A 22663-nucleotide genomic window follows, 5' to 3' on the forward strand; every position below is an offset into this window, starting at 1 on the left:
AATGCAGTTGCATTTTATTTCATTAGTTTTTGCCTCTTTATGTAAAATGCTTTTATTGTGAGAGATAATAATGGATATTATGTTTGATATGCAGGAATAACTTATTTTGATTGTGTTTCTATTAAATATTTTACGAAGTCTGTGGTTAACTAGAAAGTGGAGATCAATGAGGTTCAAAAATCATTTACCTATTTTTGTAACAACATTTGCACTTAATGGAGGAATATACCAAGTTATCTTGCGTTTATGGTTGTCGTTTGTTAATTTTATACTTGAATGGTATGCAAGTTCGCAATTGTAACCCGATTTTTTCAAGGCTTCTTGATAAGAAGGAATACTTTCTTTAAAAATCGATACACTCGACGATGCTGCTGATAATCTTAATTCAATAGTCTTAGGAATACTTTTTATTACACTCGGTGGCTAGTTAAAACTGATATGTATAAAATTCAGTATATTATCTGGTTTGCGATATGACTGAAAAAAACTATCGTTAAGGTTTAGCGTTAAATCGAGATAGTTAACTATTTTCAAAATACATTTAATAGAGATTAGAAGATTGTTATTTTTAAAAATTTGTACAAAATATTTGTTTATCCTCTTCATTTCCTGACCACTTTTATTCCTAAACATAGCTAGTCCATCATCTCGATATATACCAAAATTTATCATAAAACTGCGAGATTTGATGCAAAACAAAAATACCTACTAATTTGCAAATCTCCGCGTCATCAAAGGCCTCTATAGTGAAATCGAATAATCCTCCCTTTTTCTTAATCCAAGCAGTTCCATTGCTAAATAATAATGATTTTCTTGCATGGTGTATAAAACTCTTTTGTTTGCTATTTATTGTTAGATGTTGCTCTGCAAAAGTTATTGCATTTTTTAGTAGGTTTTCATTATTCGATGGATAAAAATCATTAATATCAAAGTCTAAGAACTTACAGAATTGCTTTTCTTTTATGGTTTGAAACGAATGTATAACATTTTGAGTGTTTTGCCATTGGTTTAAAAGTAGCTTCTTTCTCAGCTCGGATTTAATGTTGGATAAAATATATTTTGAAATTCTTCCAATCTCATTTTTAGCAGGATTAACTAGTCTAACAGTTAGTTTATTTAGGAAGTTCTCTTTATGGTCCTTTAGAGTTATGAAATAATCTGCAGTACCGTTAATTTTAATTTTATTTAACTTGGAGTCATTAGAACTCACGCCACCGTATTTCTAATTGTAATTTAACGTTTCAATTTTTAATTTCGTAATATATGGCTGATGATTGCCGTTAGGCATGAAACTTAATGTTCCCTAAAAAAAGTTTTTTTTTTATCGTTTTTAATTATAATTATAAATCGCTCTGTTTCGAAATTTATATATAACCAAAATAAGTTTCCTAAATATTAAGCAATTTTCAACGAACAAGAGTTTTGTATTATTTTAATACAACACTAAATCAAACGATATATATATATATATATATATATATATATATATATATATATATATATATATATATATATATATATATATATATATATATATATATATATATATATATATATATATATATATATATATAAATGTATATATATATATATATATATATATATATATATATATATATATATATATATATATATATATATATATATATATATATATATATATACATACATACATATATATAAATATATATATATATATATATATGTATATATACATATATATATATATATATATATATATATATATATATATATATATATATATATATATATATATATATATATATATATATAAAAGTATAAACAAATAGTTTTTGTTTCCTGCTTAACGAGGTTAAAAATCCCAAAGACAAAGACTTTTTATATATGATGATGGTTTATTTAAGGTAGAAAATATCTTTTTTTTTCTTATTTAATGTAATGTTTGGTCTTTGTTCAATTATATTAGTAGTTTTATTGATTGATTAAGTTATTATGTATTTAATTATTCGTTTATCTAGATTTAATTTTAGTTATTTATAATTATTATTAATCCACAAATGTTTATCTTATGAATGGAAGAAAAGTACCAATGCCTATCGAAAAACAAGAAAAGTATTAATAAAGAGCACGTTGAAACGGTAAAGCATATAGTCACAACAAATAATTATAGATCAAGCATTCCACTTCTCTTAAATAATCTAAGCGCTCTGTTCAAAATCTTGTCGTTAAGTTAAACATAGAAGAACTTGACGTTATGACTGCGATCAAGTCGTTTTCTGATAAAAAACGAGGTGAAAGACCAAAATTGCTTAATTTATAAATATCATTGAAATGCATACGAGAAAGCAATCTTTGCATGTAAAAAGCAGTAGGAACAATCTTTCTGCAGCAGGCTCAGCCCATGTTTTAAAGAAAAGTCAAACACTTTGATTTATCAAGAAAGCGTGTTGTGCATGTGCGATTACAATGAAACTTAAAACAAGTTATTGATGCACGCTATGCATTTGCAAGCGAAATTAACGGTTATTTAAATAAAAAAACTTATTTGGATAAAACTGGTTTAATGTGCATACCAACAGTACATATGGTTATTCGCTAAGTGGTGCGTCAGCAATTTTACAATTGTCTGCAAATTGTAGCTAGAATGTTAGTTTGATTTGTACTGTTTTAACAAAGGTGCTAACTTATGAAATTAAAACTAGAGGCTGGATGACAGGTTTATTTTGTACTTTCATTACTAAAACATTGATCTGTAAGTTTATCTGGAGTCTTTCTGTTAGGCAAAAACTAGTCTCTCATGGCATAGCTATAAAGTATCTGCAAAAGGTTACTCCGTTGAATGATTTTTTTTTTCTTCATTAAGGCATACTTACAAACAGGATAAAAGGCCTCAAAATATGGAGGGGTAATCAGGAAAAGTAAAAACATATGGATAATAACGAGTTTTATTTACTTCCATTTTACAACCATATACGTAGATACAAAAGTCCATGCGCTGCACACTAACAATCTAATTTATATTTTGAATATATCTATATAAAAACATAAAAACCTATTTATTGTTTATCTAAAATAAAATTAGAAATTTAATGTTTAGTTGACTCGTATATACACGCGCATATTAGAATAAAGAAACACGCATAAAAGAATGAATAAATACGCATTTAAAAATGAATATATACGCATACATAAATAAATAGACAAGCTTATATCAATGAATAACTCTATAATTTAAAATCATTCATTTCGCTAACATTTGTTAAGGTTTTCATTCATAGTTTCTGACATTCCACGATTAGGTATAATATTAACATGAGGCAACAGAGTAAAATTAACAAAAAGTAAAACCTTGAGGTATTACTTTTTATCACTGTGGGAAAGTGCGATAATTTAAATTTCATTAGAATATCCTTAAAAGAGTATTTATAAGATGAGTGAAGTTGTTGTAGCGCGAAAAAAAAATATTTTCGTGGAAAAAACTGCAGTGTCGCGGTATAGTAGAATTTTCGCGCATCTCACCGTAAATTAGGTATAGGAGTCCACAACTATGCGCACAAATTTATGTATATATATATATATATATATATATATATATATATATATATATATATATATATATATATATATATATATCTTAGAAACTCTAAAAAACAAGGTGAAGGAGTATGCATCTTTATGCACAACTCCTTATTTTATAAACCGCGTAGTGATTACTGAACAGCAAGTAATAATTGTGAGTCATTGAGAATTGAAATATTTAGTAAAACTACCAAAAACGTACTTGCGCATGTTTTATACAGACCGCTTTCAGGTAATATGAAAATATTTGATTAACACAAAAGTCTAATTAATAATAAAGATGTTTGTAGTAAATGTGTTTACCTTGTAAGCAATTTGAATTTAAATGTATTAGAATATGACTCATTAAAAACGTTAGAAATTTTCCTAATTGAATACTTCAAAATGGATTTATTCCAACCATGAATAAACCAACTAAAATTACCACAAATAGTGCAACCTGGATTGATCAAATCATCACAAACAAATATAGAGACACAAAAGTTAGAACTGGAATATTTATATCCAATATATCGGATCATTTTCCAGTTTTTATTGCAAATCAAATATGTAATCTTTTAAAAAACTCGCAAAAAGTGAAAATAACTATGCGAATTGTTTATGACGTTTCTATTGAACCTTTTAATCAATTTTTATGTTCTGAAAACTGGGAAAAGATATTAGAAATAAAAAGCATCAACAAAGCCTTTGACAATTTTCTTCAAATATTTCAAAAACATTACAATAATACATTTCCAGAAATAAGAAAAATGATTAAATTTAAAATGTATTTGAACTCATGGATAGCTACCGGAATATTAAATTCATTAGAAAAAAAACAACTTTTGGTACAAAATATTTCATAAAAAAAGAACATTTGATAATGACTACAATCATAAAAAATTTAAAGGTATTTTTGGGCTAGTTACAAATCGCTCAAAGAAAAGATTTTATTCAAATCAATAACTAAAAATCATAGACGACACTCAGAAAACCCGGAATGTTATCAATAATAAGTTTCTGTTAGTGTAGGATCAAATTTAGCCTTAAAACTAAAACTTGGTAAATTTAGCATAGAGTCATATTTAACTGCTAACAATACAATAATGACCAACAATAAACTGACTAAAAATGAGTTATTAATTGCTTTTCAAACGATAAAACTAAACAATGGAATAGGAGTTGATAAATTAAGCAGTAATGTTGTAATAAAATCTATGCATTATTTAATAACACCAATGTTGCATACTTTTAACCTTTCTTTCAAACAAGGAGTATTTCTAGAAAATTTTCAACCTGCAAGAGTTATACCGGTTTTTAAATTGGGTAACCCTTCTAATGTCACTAATTATAGACGTATTTCCATTCTTCAATAATATTTTGTACAATAAACAATTTGGGTTCAAAAAGGGTTAATTAACTGATCATGGTATTCCTAAACTTTTTAATGAGATTTTTTGAGCTTTTGATAAAAAAAAGTATACATTAGGTATTTTTTTAGACCTTAGCAAGGCCTTCGATACAGTTGACCACTATAGTTAGTTAAATAAACTAGTAATTTACGAAGTTAAGAATTCAAATATGGTTTGAATTAGGATACATTATAGGACCGCTTTTATTTTTAAAATACATTAACGACTTAAGCAGAGCTTCAAATATTTTTGACTCTATTTTGTTTGCTGACGTACCAAACTATTTTATTCCAATAGTAATATAAAAACTCTATTTAAAACAGTAAACAAAGAACTGTTTAAAGTAACTAAATGGTTTAATACAAACAAAATGTCATTAAACTGAACCAAAGCTAAGTTTATTTTTTTTCATCGCCTTTATTAAAGAGACGAAATTCCTATTAAGCTCTTAAATGTTAGCATTGGCAATCAGTTTATAAAAAAAGAGAACACTCAATAAAGTTATTAGATGCTCTTGTTGACGAAAACATCACATGGATAAACCACTTAAAATTATTCGGAAATAAAATTTCTAAAATTGTTGGCATACTTTATAAGGTAAAACCGTATCTAAATCAAATTTGCCTAAAATATATCTACTTCTATTTTATTCATTGTTATCTCAATTATGCTAACATTGCTTGGTGCAGCACCAATAAAAAAAACTAAACAAAATATTTAACAAACAAAAACATACCGTCTCTCTCATTCACAACCCATATTTATTAATCTAAAAATTTTAAATGTTTACCAAATAAATATATATCATCATTTAGTTTTTATGTAAAAAATCAATAACGATACGACGCCAAATATTTTTAAAACGCTATTTAAAAAAATACAGAACAATTTTCTCACTAGACATAGTGAGGTAATTAGCTTAGGCAAGCTAAAACTCACTTTGAAGCCTATAAGTTTTTTATCACAGCTAGAGACCTCTAACTATGGAGTATAGTAATTAGAAATGACATAAAACGCTATTAAACATAAATATTTTTAAATCAAAACTAAAATAAATAATTTTAATTAATCGAAGCATGAAGGACATTTTCTGGCAATAAGACTATTTTGTCTTTCGTTTTTCTTGGTGATAAGACTATTTATCTTCTTCTTGCCCCCGCCATATGTATATTTTAAAAATACGAGAGCTGTAATCATTTAAACGGCAAATTTAGAGTTTTAAAAAAAAAATTAAAAGCAACAAGTTGAAAAAAAATTTACTAGAAGTAACTTTAAATGAGCAATGGCAAAGCAACGGTTTAAATTGGCCAAAAAACGGCTGCCACGCATGGACCTTGCATTAAACGGTGAGCAATACTTGGTATGGCTCTTGCATATTTGCCGATGGTGTGCCGGTCATGTCACTGATGATGGGCCTTACATAAACCAAGCATGAAGAGTTTGGTGGTTTATAGACCCAACAGAGTATACAAAAATTGACTTAAAAATTTGTCTTTTAAATAAAATAAAAATTTTAAAAACAAAAAAGTAGAATATACTTTTGGTAATTAGACAATTTAGGCTTAGATTAAGGTAAGTTCTAAAACATAACAAGCTGTTTACACGTTATTCATTTATTTCAAACAATAATAGCTAATCAGAAAAACTAACTTTTAAGAACTTGTTGGTGATTTTAAAAATATAACAGATGATTTTAATTTTCGATTTTGAACCGATCCTAAGATTTCTGAGTTGTTTACTTGCAATAAAAAGCGTGTTAAATCATATCTTGTATTCTTTATTTTGCTTTTACTGTAAAATACTTTTAGATGTTAGATATATTGCATTATCTGCATCTATCATCATCAAATCACTTTCACCTTGATTTGGTGATTTAATAAAATTACACTCCTGAAATGAATATTTTATAATTTTTCAAAGATAATTTGGTGCGTTAAACTTTTAAACTAGCTTATTTTAAAACCTATCATCAGATTTTAAAAAAATTTTAGTACACTTTTTTAGTATTCTTAAATTTTATGTAACTAATATTTAAAATTTTTATTACTTTAAAAAAAAGAGTATATTAACAGCTTATATTGTACATTCAATTACAATTAACTTGTTTTGTAATATAGTTGTACTATTTTGTTAACAACTTACCAACACAACATCCACAATCTTCATTAACTTTCCATCCACATTCACATAAGCAGAAATCAGAGCCTTCTTTATATTCACACAATCCTTGATTCCATGTACAAGAAGGTGACAAGCTTGTGCAATTGTCAACATCTTAACAAATTTAGAAAAAAAATTAATCCAGTCTATCAAGATTTGTGCAAATCCGGCGAAAAAGTTTAAAAATTTTCAATTTAATGCAAATTTTGAAAATTTAAAATTATAGAACAGTAATAAACTTGCTTCTATGTATAAATTTTAAAAAAACAATTTCTAGGTTAGTTACAATTCAAATTAGTGGTGTAATTATAAGGATTAGTTTATCTAATTATGCACACGTAAAATACTTTTAATAAAATAGTATCGATAATAATGTTAATTAGGATAAACTGTATAAATCAGTTCTTTTTTGCCATTCTTTTGTCAAAAATATTAAACTAGTAAAGAATTCTAATAAAACAGGGTAAAGTCAAAAATGACCAAATACAAAAAAAAAAATTCATTGCTTCTTTTTGTTGTTTTTGTTGATGTTATAGTTTATTGTTAGTTTTTTAGAGATAACTAGTTCTATTTTAAATTTAACAGTATATTTTCAATGTTGTATATTGTCAAATTTACGCTTGCATATAGTTAAGTATATATTTGCTACGAAAATACATAACATACATATACAAAAGAAATTATTAGACATTAACCACCTTGTTGGTGTTTTCAAAAAACAAATTTTTTTTAATCAGCACTTAACTATCATAATAAAGGTTTTTTGATTAGGAGTACATACTTAGGTTTTTTTATTAAGTTTTTTACTTGTGTTATAAAGATTATAATATATAAAAAATATTTTAATGTTTGCATAATGAAAAACTTGTTGTTTCAATGAAATAAACGGCATCTTTTATATCTTATTTATATCCTTTCGTGTAAAATCGACCTTGCTTTCACAAAATCTAAAAGAAACTGAATCTAAATTTAAATAAAAATTATAGTGGCTTTAATTAACAAGATTAACATAAATATTACTCTCACCTTGTTATTATAAAATATTTAGATTACTTCTACACCCAACATTACTTGTTACTTCATACTTATTTTATATTGTTTTAGATTATAAAAACTTAGAATGGCAGTTAGGTTAATTTACAACATTATAGACAAACGATAATTTATAAATGTTTAAAATTGAGTAGTAACTTTTAAGTCTTCAATGGTAAAGTTATATGTAAGTATTATTTCAACTATTTAGTTTATTAAAATGTATAATAAAACTATAAAATATTACATTATCTTAATTGATATCCCAGTAGGCACGCAACGTTTTATTCACGTTTCAATCACGTGTATTTTAGGTGACTTCGTCCAGGTTACTATTTTACGTGAAAGTCACGTGAAAGTTACGTGCCAAAATATCTCGTCTTTCGGAACTTTTTTTATTCTCAAAAAAACTGGCATAAGAAATGTGAAATAATATTTTTTATTATATTAATTATTTTTTTATAGTATAGTTTTTGTATTCATTATAATAGTTATAATTATTTACTTCTATGATAATATAATTAATTTTTATTGTAGTATTATCTCAATTAAAAAAAAAAAATTGGTCTATATAATATCTTTTAACGCAATGCATTTAAAACAGAACTAAAAAGAACAATATATTTTAAGTTGTAATATCTAATATTTAAATTATATCAAATTAAGTTAAATAAATTAGTACCCTATTTGCCGTCCCTATTTGCCACACAAATAAGATTAAACTCAAATACAAGGTATGCTTTTTTTCTACTTTATGATATAATATTTAAGACTGGCGAATTTGTCCATTTTGCTTACTTAATTTAGTACGAAATAAGTTATGTTATAACGAATTTAATATCAAATTAAGTAAGCTACATGGACAAATTATAAGTTCTAGCAGAATTTATTCTTGATTCTTGAGCAATAATAATGTCTCTAGAACTTCTGCATACATTATTACTCAAGAGTCGTTTAGATAAAAACCCAAAATAGATTTTCTTTCTTTATTTGGTTTTTATCAACAAGGTTAAAGAATTTACCCAAGATAATATCAATAAATAAATGTGTTATGTTATTTATTATTGATATATGTATATATTATTATTAAATACTTAATCTTTTTATAATATATGACATCTTGATCTCGTGCTTTACTTGTTAAAAAATGTTAATACTTATTTCCTTTTTTTATATTATTTAAATATTATATGGTTAATATATATATATTCGAGTTATGCGAAATTATTACTATATATATTATATGACTTTTATTACTATTGTTATTATGTACAATATAAAACAGGTTATTAATGCGGATTTGTTCGATGTTTTCCCCACAAAAAGATAATTATGATGCTATTGTATTTAAAACTGTATTTTACTTATCTTTCAATGTTGACGACCTTCCAATATGTAAAGCAAGTTTCTCTCAAGTATAGCATTGCTTTTTCAAAAATTGTTTAATGATTTAGATCAAAGAAATTGCAACACCAGAAAATCTTGTTGCCAAAACAGTTGGTGACTCACCATGTAAGATTTGTGTTAAAAATTTGTGATTTAAGATGATTATTTAATATTCATATTATTATTTAAGTTTTTATTTGTTTCTTTTGAGCTAAATTTGGTGTTGTGAGCTATTATTGGAGAAAATATCGACTTATTTATTAGATAAAGTTTGATGCCTGCTCTTACCTCGTTTCCTTCTTCATGTTTCAATCATGTATATTTTAGGTGACCTTGTCCAGGTGACAATTTTACTTGATTAAAACGTGAATGTTACGTTGCCAAAATATTGTGTATTTTGGAACTTTTTTTATTCATAATAAAAACCTGTAATTAGAAACTTGGAAAAATATTCTTTATTTACTATTTTTTTATAATTTAGTTTCAGGGATAACCTTATTCAGGATCCCAGAATACCAGATATTTTTCTGAAATTTATCTTTTTCCAAATATCCGAAAAGTTTTCCATACATACAACTTTTATTACAACATATAACAAGTATATATTATTCATCTATTTGTTTTTATGTTATTTTAGTCATCATTCATACAAAAATTAAGAAAAGTTTTTAAAAAATTGAGGAAAGACAGCCAAGTCTTTTCTTAATTTTTTAAAAACTTTTCTTAATTTTTGTATGAAAATTAATGCAATGAATGCAAAATTAAGGAAAAAATGAGGGGGGAAATATTCTGAATTTTTTCCGGATATTTTAGATATAATGATTACATGAAATATGTAGTTTATATATTCATTATTGTAATTACTTTTTATTTTACTTTTATAATAATGTAATTATTTTGCATTGTAATTTTATAATAATTAATTTAAAAAGTAGGGCGTAAGATATCTTATAACGTCGCAATGCATTTTTGACAAAAATAAAATCTCACATATATAATATTTTATCCAAACATATTATCTTATAACCAAGTTTTATCAATTTAGGTTTAATAAATATATTATAAAGCTTAGTTCAAAATTGTGTAACGTTATGGCAGATAATTCTCATATTGCAACACGCAAAAGATCAAACCCTACTACAAGGTATACTTTTTTTCTACCATATTGTATACTATTTTAGACTGTCAAATTTGTCAATGTAATTAATTTGATAATAAATAAGTTATAACTTATTTAATATTAAATTTATTAAGCTATATGACAAATGATAAGTTCTGCATAAAATAATATTAACTAGGAAGACCCAATGGTATTGTTATGTTATTGCCTAGGAATATCATTCTGTAGTAAGACCCAATAACCTTTTAACTTTTAAAGTTTGAGAAATTTCACTTTTCCCTCTCTTTGTCTTCTTTTGTGATCACACTCTGTAGTAATAATTTGATTTAATTCATATCTTGTTGGAGAATGCAACTTGATTCTGAGTTGAATTTTCAGCACTCTGTATTTATTGGTGACCTAATTTGACAATACTTTATTATACATATATTTTTAGTTTTATACTTAATATATTGTATATAATTAGGGGTAGATGAGGCTCCTTAGCCGTGGTGAATGTTTCCACAGCAAAAGGAGCCTCAAGGTGAAAATCTGACCATGGATAAGGAAAATCATGATATAAAATCCCCACTATAATGCTTTGTGGTTATGTGATAACTATTACATTTTTATAAATTGTTTTAAATTTTGTGTGCATTCTAAAATGACATTTAATGCTGTTCAAAACTTTGTAGATTACTCATTTAAAGCAACTTTGTGGGCTGTCACCTTTGCATCTAGTGAGTTAATGTATGAACAAGTTAATGCAGAAACAGATGCAAATATAAGAAAATGGAAAACAAAGAAAACAAATTATCATGTTATCACATAGTACACAGATGTTAACACATAAGGTGAGTACAGGTCTTTTTCTAATCACGACCATCAGTTATTAACTTTATATAGATATAGATATAGATAAATCTATAGATAGATATAAGATATAGATATATATAGATAAAAAATATTTTTTTAAACTTGTATTTTTTATTATGTACTTCTTTTTTTTTAATCATCTGTCGACTTTTTTGTTACATCTTTTTTTATTAAATACTTATTTACTTTTTTAGCAATCAGAGTATAAAATTAGAAGGCAAATAACTTTTATTTTTTTACATTGTATGTAGTATTGTTTTCTTAAAATTATTTAATGATTTAGATAAAAGAAAACAAATAACACCCTAGAAAATCTTGTTGCCAAAAGTAGTTGGCAACTCTCAAAGTAAGATTTATTGTAAAAGTTTGTGATTTAAGATAATTATTAAATAATCATATTATTATTTAAGATTTTATTCGTTTCTTTTCAGCTAAATCTGATTCATTAGATAAAGTTTGATGCGTGCTCTTATAGAAGAAAATATCGACTGATTTGTTAGATTATGTTTGAAGCGTGCTTTTATGGGAGAATAGATATATAAGTTTGAAGCGTGCTCTTCGTAAGTTGCAGATCTACGACTTCGTACTTATTACTTTGGATATAAGGAGGATATTTTAACAAAAGTGCAGCTTTTATTACAAATTAAAAATTTTTATGTCAAGAACTAATATACTGACTAATAAAACCATGTATTTATACGTATTAAATATTTCCTCGACGATAAGTTTTTTTTCTTTACACGAATCTAAACACTTATAATTGTAATTATAAAGCATAATTATTGCTTAAATATTACATGCCAAAATTAACGTAAAAAGCACGTCTTTTGGACAGTTTATGGGGACCAAAAAGTCACCTAAATATCACGTGCCAAAAGTAACGTGAAAAACGCGTCCATAAATCACGTGAATTGGTCATTTCATGGGGACCAAAAAGTCACCTAAATATCACGTGCCAAAAGTAACGTGAAAAACACGTCCATAAATCACGTGAATTGGTCATTTCATGGGGACCAAAAAGTCACCTAATTGTCACGTGCCTAAATAACGTGAAATTCACGTTTTTGTCACGTCGCTGTGCCTACTGGGATGTAAACTTTAGAAATTATGATAAAGTATGTATTTTTTTATTTTATAGTATGCTTATATAAATTTTTATCTTTTTATGGCATATTGAGCATAAAAAGCTTAAACATATTTATACGAACCTAAATATAGCAATACACTAAAGAATAATATTAAAAATTAAATAAATCCAATATTTTTTGGTGATTGAGATATATTTGGAAAAAGTATATATGCTAGCAACACTAAAGAAAAAACTTTCTCATGAAGTTTTTAACACAGAGAGCCTGCAAAAAAGAAGTTTAAACAAGTTTAGAAGCTGCTAAAAATTTCAAAACTTGCATTGTTGTTATTTATTGGCTAAACCCAAACACCTTGCAATTATTCCAGAGAACAGAATCAGAATAACTAAAAATTTACTTGAGACTAATAAAGTAAAAGTTAAACATGAACTGGAGAAGTAGAAAAGAAGATAATTTGTTCTTAATTGAGTTTAAAATATTAACTTTTTAACATAAGTAGTCAATATTTTAAACTTTTTCAAATATTCACTATTTACGCTAAATAGTTAACAGTAGTATTCAACTTAAGTAAATGATTTAAATGTTTAATAATTCTAAACATAAAAATTGATTAAAGCGTACTTTTCAAACTTTTTGTTGTTGTTTTATTAAGTGTTCGCTAAACATTAATATTAATTGGTATTAGTCAATTCTGTAAACCTTTTACATCGTTAAATATATATGCATACATTTAAAGGAATAAAGCCTACCCCAAGCTTTACATGGGTTTGTATATATAAAGCTTGAATATCTTTGCAATTTTATTTGAATAGTTTAAGCTAAGTAAGCTTAAGAAAAATTGTTTTATTACTTTTTAATATATTTTATAGATGTGTTAAACTTTTAAGTTTTCAATTGAAAAATTTAAAAATTAGGAACAAAGACCACAGTGTTTGTAAACATAAGTATTGCACCACAAAATACCTAGTATTCTTTTTTTACTGTACATAACTTAAAACAATAAATAGGTAAAGAATCGAAAAAATTTTTAGAAATTTTTCATAATATTCTGATAAAATATTAGCTTTTTGGCCCCCAAATTAGGGTCTTCCTAAGTCTATTCTACACCGACCATCGGTTGTCGTTGCGTGAACCACTATTTTTCCGTGGTTCGAGTATTAGTACCCAAAAAGAGTATTGTGAATAAAATTTTGAACACCCGCTTGAAATTTGTTAATTTATTACAATCGGTATAAAAGATTAAAAAGTATTTAGAGTCATTATAAATAACTAAATATTGTCAAGTAGTCAAAATGTTGTTCAAATTTCTTAATTGTCTAACTATAAGACTTAAAAAAATAAGGAATAATTAACTTACCATGACCCGTATAATACAGCTCACATTAAGTCTACGCCACACCGACCATTTATATACTAATTTTTTGTATTGTTGTTTTATTTCAATAGTTTTTAGTAAATGTTAGAAAATATTAACCTGTCAAAGCTTCGTTTTGAGTTAATAATTAATATTCGATTATGTTCAAATACTTTTTATTTTTAAATTGGAAACTTTTTAAAAAAACGGGTTTAGATTTCAAATATATGTTCTTTATTTAGTTTGTATTAAATTGTGATTAAACTTTTTCCCGACCATCCGCAGCCTTATAGGACCCTCGCCTCGTTTTTAACAACAGACACTAACATAAAGATAAGTCAAAGGTATCAACATTACGCAAAAAATTATCAAAGATTATGTTATGTATTTTCAGAATTGTTATATTGAAGGCTAGACAACACTTAGACCTAAAGCAGTAACATTGCTTGACTGGTAAGGTTGACGAATCTTGCTCTAGATGTATATCTCAAATATATTGTGTTTTATAGTTATACTAACTATAAAACACAATATTTTTTTTAATGTTATATGACATATAAAAACATCTCATTTAACAATTATGTACACATTAGATAAAATACATTTCATACTATTATAAAAACACATTTTTATTAACACATTTATAAAACAATTATATAACATATATCACCACATACACGTATTTATCAAAAACTTATAACTTTGAGCATAATATACACATATATGCAAAACCTTAACAACTATAAAGCAACATTTATTAGTATCAATTATTTTTAATGTAACAAAGAATGCAGACTACAATTCACAACATTGTAATAAAAAAGATGAAACCATTTAAGAATAAAATTAAAAATTTCTAATAATAGGTAATTTAGACAATATTTATAGCGAATGTAAATATTTTTTATATTAAATACATTATATTCCTTATTATATTTCATTTTCAAAATGGTTTTAACCACCTCTGTAGCGTATTTAGTTCCAAAGATATATGTGTTCAAATATTTTCAATTCATAGACTTTTTATGAAATATTTTCTTATAGTATTTCGTTAAATTTTTGGCACCCAAAAACAAACGCTTTTATATTTTTTTTTTACTTGCATAAAAAGTTGCGTTAACTAACTTATAATATAATTTTATTAGAAATTAAATTGTAAATCCAAATTATTTAAACAATTCATAAGTAGAATTTTTTGGAGGGTTAACGCAGACGTACGATGAAATAGTCAATTAACAGTATAATATGTTTAAATATGTTTTAAATTTTTTTGTTCAAAATAAATTTTCAAATGATTTAATTTATAATACGTTAAGCGTAACAAAACTTTGATGATAAATATTAACTTAAATTATTTTTATTAAAGTAAATTAATTTTATTTTTCTTTAATAAATTATCAATTGAACAACGTGGACCCAAATAAAACAGGCCGAAAACGTCAAAATACGTACAAAATAAACGTAAATGTAAAATTTATTTTTACACAAACAAAAATGATTTTAGTCAACGACTTGCTGATAGTTTCAGTATTATTATAAATTTAAAAAGAGATTTAACCGCTTATAGTCTACTGTTTCGACTAATTTATTGTTTTCAGCACCTACGATAATATTTTATGGATAAATTTATCGTAGATAAAAGAGCTACGATAAATTTCTATTTTTTAATGGGGTTAGGGCTTTTAACTTTCTTGAAAATTTTGAAAACAATGAATGAAAAACTCGTTGAATTGTTTATTTTATTGTGTTTGGCTTTGTTTAATTGTGTACTCTCGAGTCCATAATTGAAGGAGGAAGGGGCCGTTTATTATATTTTGAGAAACTTTGCCACCCTCCCTAAGCTTATTAAGACCCCCTCCCGTTTATTAATTTTTGCTTGTTATTAACAAAAAAATGATATCTAAAAACTAAAAAAAAATTTAGTGAAAATCAGCTTTAAAAATTGAAAAATATATACTAGTTTCTGATAATTAATAAATTTTTCAGTGTAAATTCTAACCCCGCCCCCCCCCCCCCCGTTTATTAAATCTTGACTAAACTCCCCACCCCCACCCACACTTTTATTACCCCCCTCCCTCCTATATTAGGAAATTGAGAGTACATAGATTAACAGATATGGAATTAACATAGATTAACAGTCATGGAAATAAACAGTCATAATAACATAGATTAACAGTCAAGGAAATACTTATACGGATTATCTTATCTATCTGTCTATTTGTCTTAAATTTTTTAAAGATGTCTTAAATCGTTTTTTCTTCGAAATAAATTATCACACTATTAATGTACCCAAATTATTTGAACACAGAAATTTCAATTTTCAAAATTCATTCAAAACTTTGCAGACATCATATCTGTAAATTTATGCAATTTTATACATAATTTGCCTTGGCTATTCCGTTCATAAGTTAGACAAAATTGTCTAACTTACTTAACAAAGTGCACCAACGAGAAGGTAAGTCATAGGACTTTGCACTCCATCAGTGAGCTGTCATGTTGCCTAAGGTTAGCCCTCCATTTTTAGATTCTTTCCTTTACTTGTAAGGCAGTTCATGTAAAAGTAATAGTATTTTTGCATAAACTTTTTTTATTTTTTTTTAATAATAATGTGCAGTTAAGCTGCAAATAAACAATAAATAAACAACAAATAAACAACAAATAAACAAAATTGATACAGATAAACATATCAGGTATGATTCATACTATTTATAAAGATAAAAACCACTGAACTCAAATGCAGTAAAAGCACTTTCATGGAACATAACAATAAAATAAATAAGATTAATATATACTAAAACATTATTCTAAATTTACATTAAATATAAATACCTTGCAATCCTAGCTACAAAGAATAAGATCACCTTTTTCAAAATCAATTAATAAAGGAAATGACCATACTTCATCAGGTTCATTATCATACTTAACAAGGTATGTAGTTCGTCTACCGCTTAATTGGTCAATTTGAATCACTTGCGCACGTTTCCAAGATACTCCATGAGCATCTTCTTCTCTAACACGATGTTGTATGAAAAAACCTTCAAAATCAGATGGATTGTTAATAAATTTTGTTAAGGATGCTTTTTTTGTTGCTCTATTAATTTGTTTAGTCTTGCATCTTGAATTTTTATCCATTAATTCTTTTTTTTTGTTTTCAACAGTTGCATCACGTATTTTACGAGGCTTTAAATTATTACTTATATTATTACTTAAAGATTGTTTGTTTGGTGTTAAATTTGCTTGAATAACAATAAGAAGATTTTGATATAATTCCTCTGAAGACAAGTTTATTCTTTTGCTTCCTTCTACCTTTGTTTTACAAAAAAGTTTTTAGTCACAATCGACATCTAAGATTATGCGATAAAAATTAAGTTGAGCAAGGAGTACTTTTGATTTCAATGGCTCTTCTATATTAGAAACTGTTTCCTCTGCTTTCTCTAATGATATCCATGCCCTTACATTTAAATTTATCAAATCATTATAAGCTGCAACTTTTTTATGCTGTAGTTTAATTTCTTCTCGATTTTTTTCTTCTTGCTTTGCTAGAAGGTGCATAGCTTTATCTTTTTTAAGAGCTTCTTTTCTTTCACCATATTTGCTTTCCATTAATAATACTTTAGTTCTTGAATATTCAAGTAAATGTTTTCTTTCTTCATATGTTTTACCATTAAGCCATTCTAGTGTTTGGTTCTGAGACCACATTATCAAATTCTGAATAGTTTGAACATTTGCATTGGGTTTTGTGCGAACCATTAAATCCAAAATGGCAAAGTCACTTTCTGATGCTTTGTTAGTGACAGGGACATTAGAAGCAGCTTCAGAAACTGAGTTAGATGGATTCCAATATTTACCACCTGGTAACTGATCAGCACACTGACGTTCGAAAATAACAAGAATCGCATGGAAAATAATTTCAAGTGATTGCACAGTTAAAGAATCAAACTCGTCATTTTGAGTGCATTCAAACAGTTTGGTGTAAACCACATCTTGATGAAGAAGATTAGTATCCTCAAAAATTTTTCCATTAGCAAATAATAAAGAAGATGCATCCATACAAAGTGATGAAAGTCTAATTTTTAGGCGAAGTAGGTAGGGGCTTAAAAATAAAATACTATAAAGTGATTCGATGGTTTACCAAATTGGACCAGTAAGTAGTTTGTCAACAATACCTAATGCACGAACTTCAGCAATAAATACAAGATTTATGATGTCTTCTTTAATTGCTTTCAATAAATTTTTGGGTTAGGTCAAGCATTAAGAAATTCTGTTATAGCATCCTTATGATAGTATAGGGCAGCTGCATTGTAATATAAAGTATTGAAGCGATTTCCAATAAATGGAACAAAAAAAGATTCATCATTACGAGAAGAAAGAAAACCCCTTGAATAAAATGCCTTACATGTGGTAAGAACTAACCTTACAGCACCACATTCTTTACCACTAAAAGCAAAAACAGTTTCAAAATTATTTTGAAGCAGAATTTTTTCAAAAGAATTCAAAACCTTATCACTTTCAGATGCAAAATTAGCGAGCAAATGAAGTTTACAGAAAAAATTACTCATGTCCTTCATATTGTCTTTGACATCTGAAGAAAGCAAAAGCCAGTTATTAATTGCAATCGGCAAAAGTTGTTCTCCTAATGTTTTTAACTGTGAGTCAAAAAAAAAGATTAACTGAAGATAGATCAGACATTGCTGATTTAATTGATGTTGTTACCTTAGCAAAATTAATTTCTTTTTCAGTGGCTGAGTTGCTAACAACGTCACAAATGTCATCTGCTATATTAGTAAAGTTTTGCAAAACAGTTGCTGCATCTTTGCCAACCACTTCTGACAGACCAAAAGATGAAGTTTTCCCACTAGTTGTAGTAATTTGAAAGTTTTGATAATGCTTATGGTATTTCTGAGTACCATCACCATGCAAACAATTGCCAATATTAGAGTTTTTATTTGTCAAAATATTTTCAAGCATTGCTCAGCAACTTGAAATTGACCTAAAATTTAGGCTTCCTGCATTAACCTACATTTTACAGCGGCTGATGGTAGCCTAGATATGTTCTTTTTTGCTAGTTTGTTTAATACTACTTTTATGACTCCGTTGACTCTATTCATCCTCACGTTCATTGAAAGAAGTTTCTCGAATGTCGTCGCTGTATCTGCCATCTTCAAATGTTATTACTTCCTCGTCATCTAACAAAGAAACCAATTTTTTAAGTTCTTGATTCTCCTCGTTTAAAATGTTTGTCTTATTACATAACGGAACAACTTTATCCTCTAAACTTATAACATCTTTCATATTGCATTAATATAGTTGGTTTTATTTTGCAAAATGATTTTTAAATGACTCACTTTTTTTTGTAGCTTTATTTTCTTGTTTTTTAAATAATATATACAATGTTATATATAAAACTTACAGATTAGTTAAAATAATAAAAAACTTAATGATAAATATACAGATGATTTAATTAACAACACTTTAAAACTTTTTATCTACTTATCAGTAAATAAATAGTTTTATTTATTTACTGATTACAAATTTTTACCTAGAGATAAAATTAGTAACAAATTACTTCACTGAAGTAATTTGTTTCTAATTTTATACTTAATTTATATTTACTGAATAAATCTTGTTATGAAAGTTAATAATAAATACTTATCAAAAAAGTTCAGCTAGATATATTAACCAAAATCATACTATATCAATATTAGCATTAAAAATATATGTATAATAATGTTCAATAAAAATAACAGATCTTTTTTTCCATATGGAAGATTGAATCGTAGAGTAACAAAGAAATCCACAGAAAGTTATCACTTAGTCAAGCGCAGTGCGCCTAATAAAACCGGGGTATTTCTAAAAATCACTTTAAAGAAAACCAAAAATCCACCTTATATAAATTTATTTTTGAAATCAAAAAAATATGTACACAACAAATAAATAGCTGCAGAACCTATTTTCAGGTGATTCCAGATGAATTATTTTAATTTACTGGTATTTGCACAAAATTGAATCATTTAAAAGAGAATAACTTTTTCTGTTAAAGAAAAAACTGTTGGCATCACATAAATAAATGTTCTACGTTCTTTTCTGAAAAATAATACATCAATAAATATATGTATATAATTAATTTTCATGGGTGGATTTTTATTCTTCGACACCTACATAAAATTATTTCCTTCGTATTTTGGACGAAGTTTTTCAATATCAAACCCAAAGTTTTTTTTCCGTGATAAAAAATCACTTGACTAAACTCCCTACTAATAAATACATTTTCAGATCCCTTAAAATGAAGCATAACACAACATTCTTTTGACAAATTCCAAAAAAAAAAATTTTTAATTTTTATGTTTCTTATTATTTTTCCGAAGAATATAAAATATACATCTAGATATAGAGAAATATAAAATAGATTAAAATAAACGCAAACTTATGTCTATAAACTTACATGGCCACAAACAAAAGTCTTATTTTATTTAATTTTTCATAATAAATACATAAATAAAACTTTATTCTCATTATTCTTTCGACAAAAAATAATCTTAATCTATAAATAAGAAAATGAATTGAACTTACTAAAAAAGCCATCAGCTCTTCTTAACTGCTCTAGAAAATAAAACAATACTTGCTTAAAATGTTCTAAAAAGACTAACGACAAAACTGAAACAGTTTACTAAAAAAGAAACATTGTACTATAAAAACTATTTTACCAGTCATTTTAGTTCTAACTTCTTTTAAAAAATAAAAACAGGCTATAAAAATTAGAAAAATAAAAACAACCAACAACAAACAAACGATTACTTAAATTTTTATTTTAAACAATAAACAATATCAATTTTTCTTGAAAGTAAAAGTATATCAGTTCTAATTTGCTTGCTGACCTTACTCGAAAGACCGCATATAACTGCGCATAAAAATTCTAGAAACTACTTAAAAACTAAGAAATAGTGTATTTTACAGAATACGGAACCGTAATTAACAATACGAACATTAGGCTTAACTAAGCGTTCTAATATTCATTAATGTATTAATATTTAGATATGATTATAATAATTTATGTTTAATATAATATAATAATAGTTTTTTACTTATAATATAATATAAGATAATATAGTAATGGTTTTTTACGTTTAATATACAATATAATATAATAATAGTTAATTACATTAATGTAATATTTGCTCATTACAATAGAAATTACTGCATTTTTATGATAAATGTAGAAGGAAAGTAAAACAGATAGGTAAACACAAGAATCTCTCTATGAAATAATATTGTTAGATAAACCATTTCAAAACATTAAATATTGCTTTAAATTTAAATACTTTTACGTTTCAATCTAAACGTTTCTATGCGTTTAATAAACGTTTATATTTATGCGTTGAAAATGCGTTCAAAACGTTTTTCTTTTTTTTTATTGTAAACTGACATTCGACCAAAAGTAAACATTTTGTTAAAAGTTTCAATTCAGCTCTAGATAAAAAATTAACGTTATGAATAAGTCTAAACACTTTAATACATAAGAGCTTTCAGCAAACTTTACATAAAATTGCGTATATAAAAGCTTATATATATTTTTTCATTATATTTGACTGTCATCTATACTTTATTTTAACTGTCATCTATACTTTTTCTGTACATAAATACATAATTGATGATATGGCACTAAAAGGGTTTTAGAAAGCTCGAAAAAATGCATCTTAAACATAACAAGGTCATTTTAAACAATAACTTTTTGAATAAGTGTAAAAGTTTTAGCGTTTCACCAAAATTTATAAGTTTTAGTCTACCTAACTTATTACTTTTAACCTATCTTTAAATCTAGCTATAATTCAATTGGATTTGCGTTTTATAAGATAAAGGCTTCTTTGAAGCGCGATAATAAAGTGCATCAAATAAAAGTTGACTATATGTAAATTAATCTTATATCTTAAAATAACCCAATGAGCATAGTGTGTTTTTTAAAGATTTTTTTTGACGTTTTTATAAGATTTTATTTTCTAAAGAGAATAAGTATGTTTAATAAAGTGTTTAAAATATTTCTTTTAAAAACAAATAATATAAGTCGGAAAAAAGCGTTTTAAAATAATTTTTAGGCGCTGTTTTAACGTCCTGAATAGTAAATTTAGTTTTAACTCATTAATCGGCTGTCTAAAACATTTGCTAACTCTTAGTGTGCTGTTTTTTCTTGCAGTTGTAGTTTATAAATTTTATATAAGGTTTTTTAAACATTTTTACATATACACTATTGTTTGAATTCTATTTCAGAAAACACTAGGCTATTCAATTTCTCCATGTCAAATGGTTTTTGAATTCAGTGAATTTTAATAAATGCGTACTCGTTAATCTGTTTTAGATATATTGAGTAATATTTAATGTATTTATAAATACATTAAAAACTAATAATCTATAAAAAATTAAAGAATAAATTGAAGTATAAATTAAAAATATTTTATGTATATCCATATATTGTGTATATATATACATATATATATATATATATATATATATATATATATATATATATATATATATATATATATATATATATATATATTCATATATATATATATATATATATATATATATATATTTATATATATATATTTATATATATATATATATATATATATATATATTATATATATATATATATATATATATATATATATATATATATGTATGTATATAAATATATATAGATATATAGAAATACAGATAT

General features: G+C 25.6%; 1 protein-coding gene and 1 long non-coding RNA gene across 6 annotated transcripts in view; one reads left to right on the forward strand and one right to left on the reverse strand.

The window, feature by feature from the left end:
- The window catches only part of LOC136082349 (uncharacterized), a 53520-nt gene extending 32667 nt beyond the window's left edge, over positions 1-20853 (reverse strand). For 2 of the 3 annotated variants that reach the window (XM_065801370.1, XM_065801371.1), the window contains exons 1-4: positions 20652-20853; positions 20518-20547; positions 16777-19133; positions 7095-7226 (exon numbers count right to left, since the gene is read on the reverse strand). In XM_065801370.1, coding sequence (XP_065657442.1) covers positions 17275-17997 — 723 coding nt within the window. In that variant the 5' untranslated portion in view covers positions 17998-19133; positions 20518-20547; positions 20652-20853 and the 3' untranslated portion in view covers positions 7095-7226; positions 16777-17274. The remainder of the gene's footprint in view (positions 1-7094; positions 7227-16776; positions 19134-20517; positions 20548-20651) is intronic. The other variant, XR_010639625.1, reaches the window with a different exon arrangement.
- Positions 8751-12230, forward strand: LOC136082348 (uncharacterized). Of its 3 annotated transcripts, XR_010639624.1 has the most exons (6): positions 8763-8878; positions 9599-9656; positions 10576-10674; positions 11325-11483; positions 11789-11851; positions 11937-12230. It is a non-coding gene; the product is annotated as an uncharacterized LOC136082348 (long non-coding RNA). The 3 variants fall into 3 exon arrangements; XR_010639622.1 differs by lacking the exon at positions 9599-9656 and having other exon boundaries at positions 8751-8878; XR_010639623.1 differs by lacking the exons at positions 8763-8878; positions 9599-9656 and adding an exon at positions 9663-9871.
- Positions 20854-22663: the final 1810 nt, after the last annotated feature.

Source organism: Hydra vulgaris, chromosome 07 (genome assembly GCF_038396675.1).
Source record: "Hydra vulgaris chromosome 07, alternate assembly HydraT2T_AEP".
Classification (NCBI taxonomy): domain Eukaryota; kingdom Metazoa; phylum Cnidaria; class Hydrozoa; order Anthoathecata; family Hydridae; genus Hydra; species Hydra vulgaris.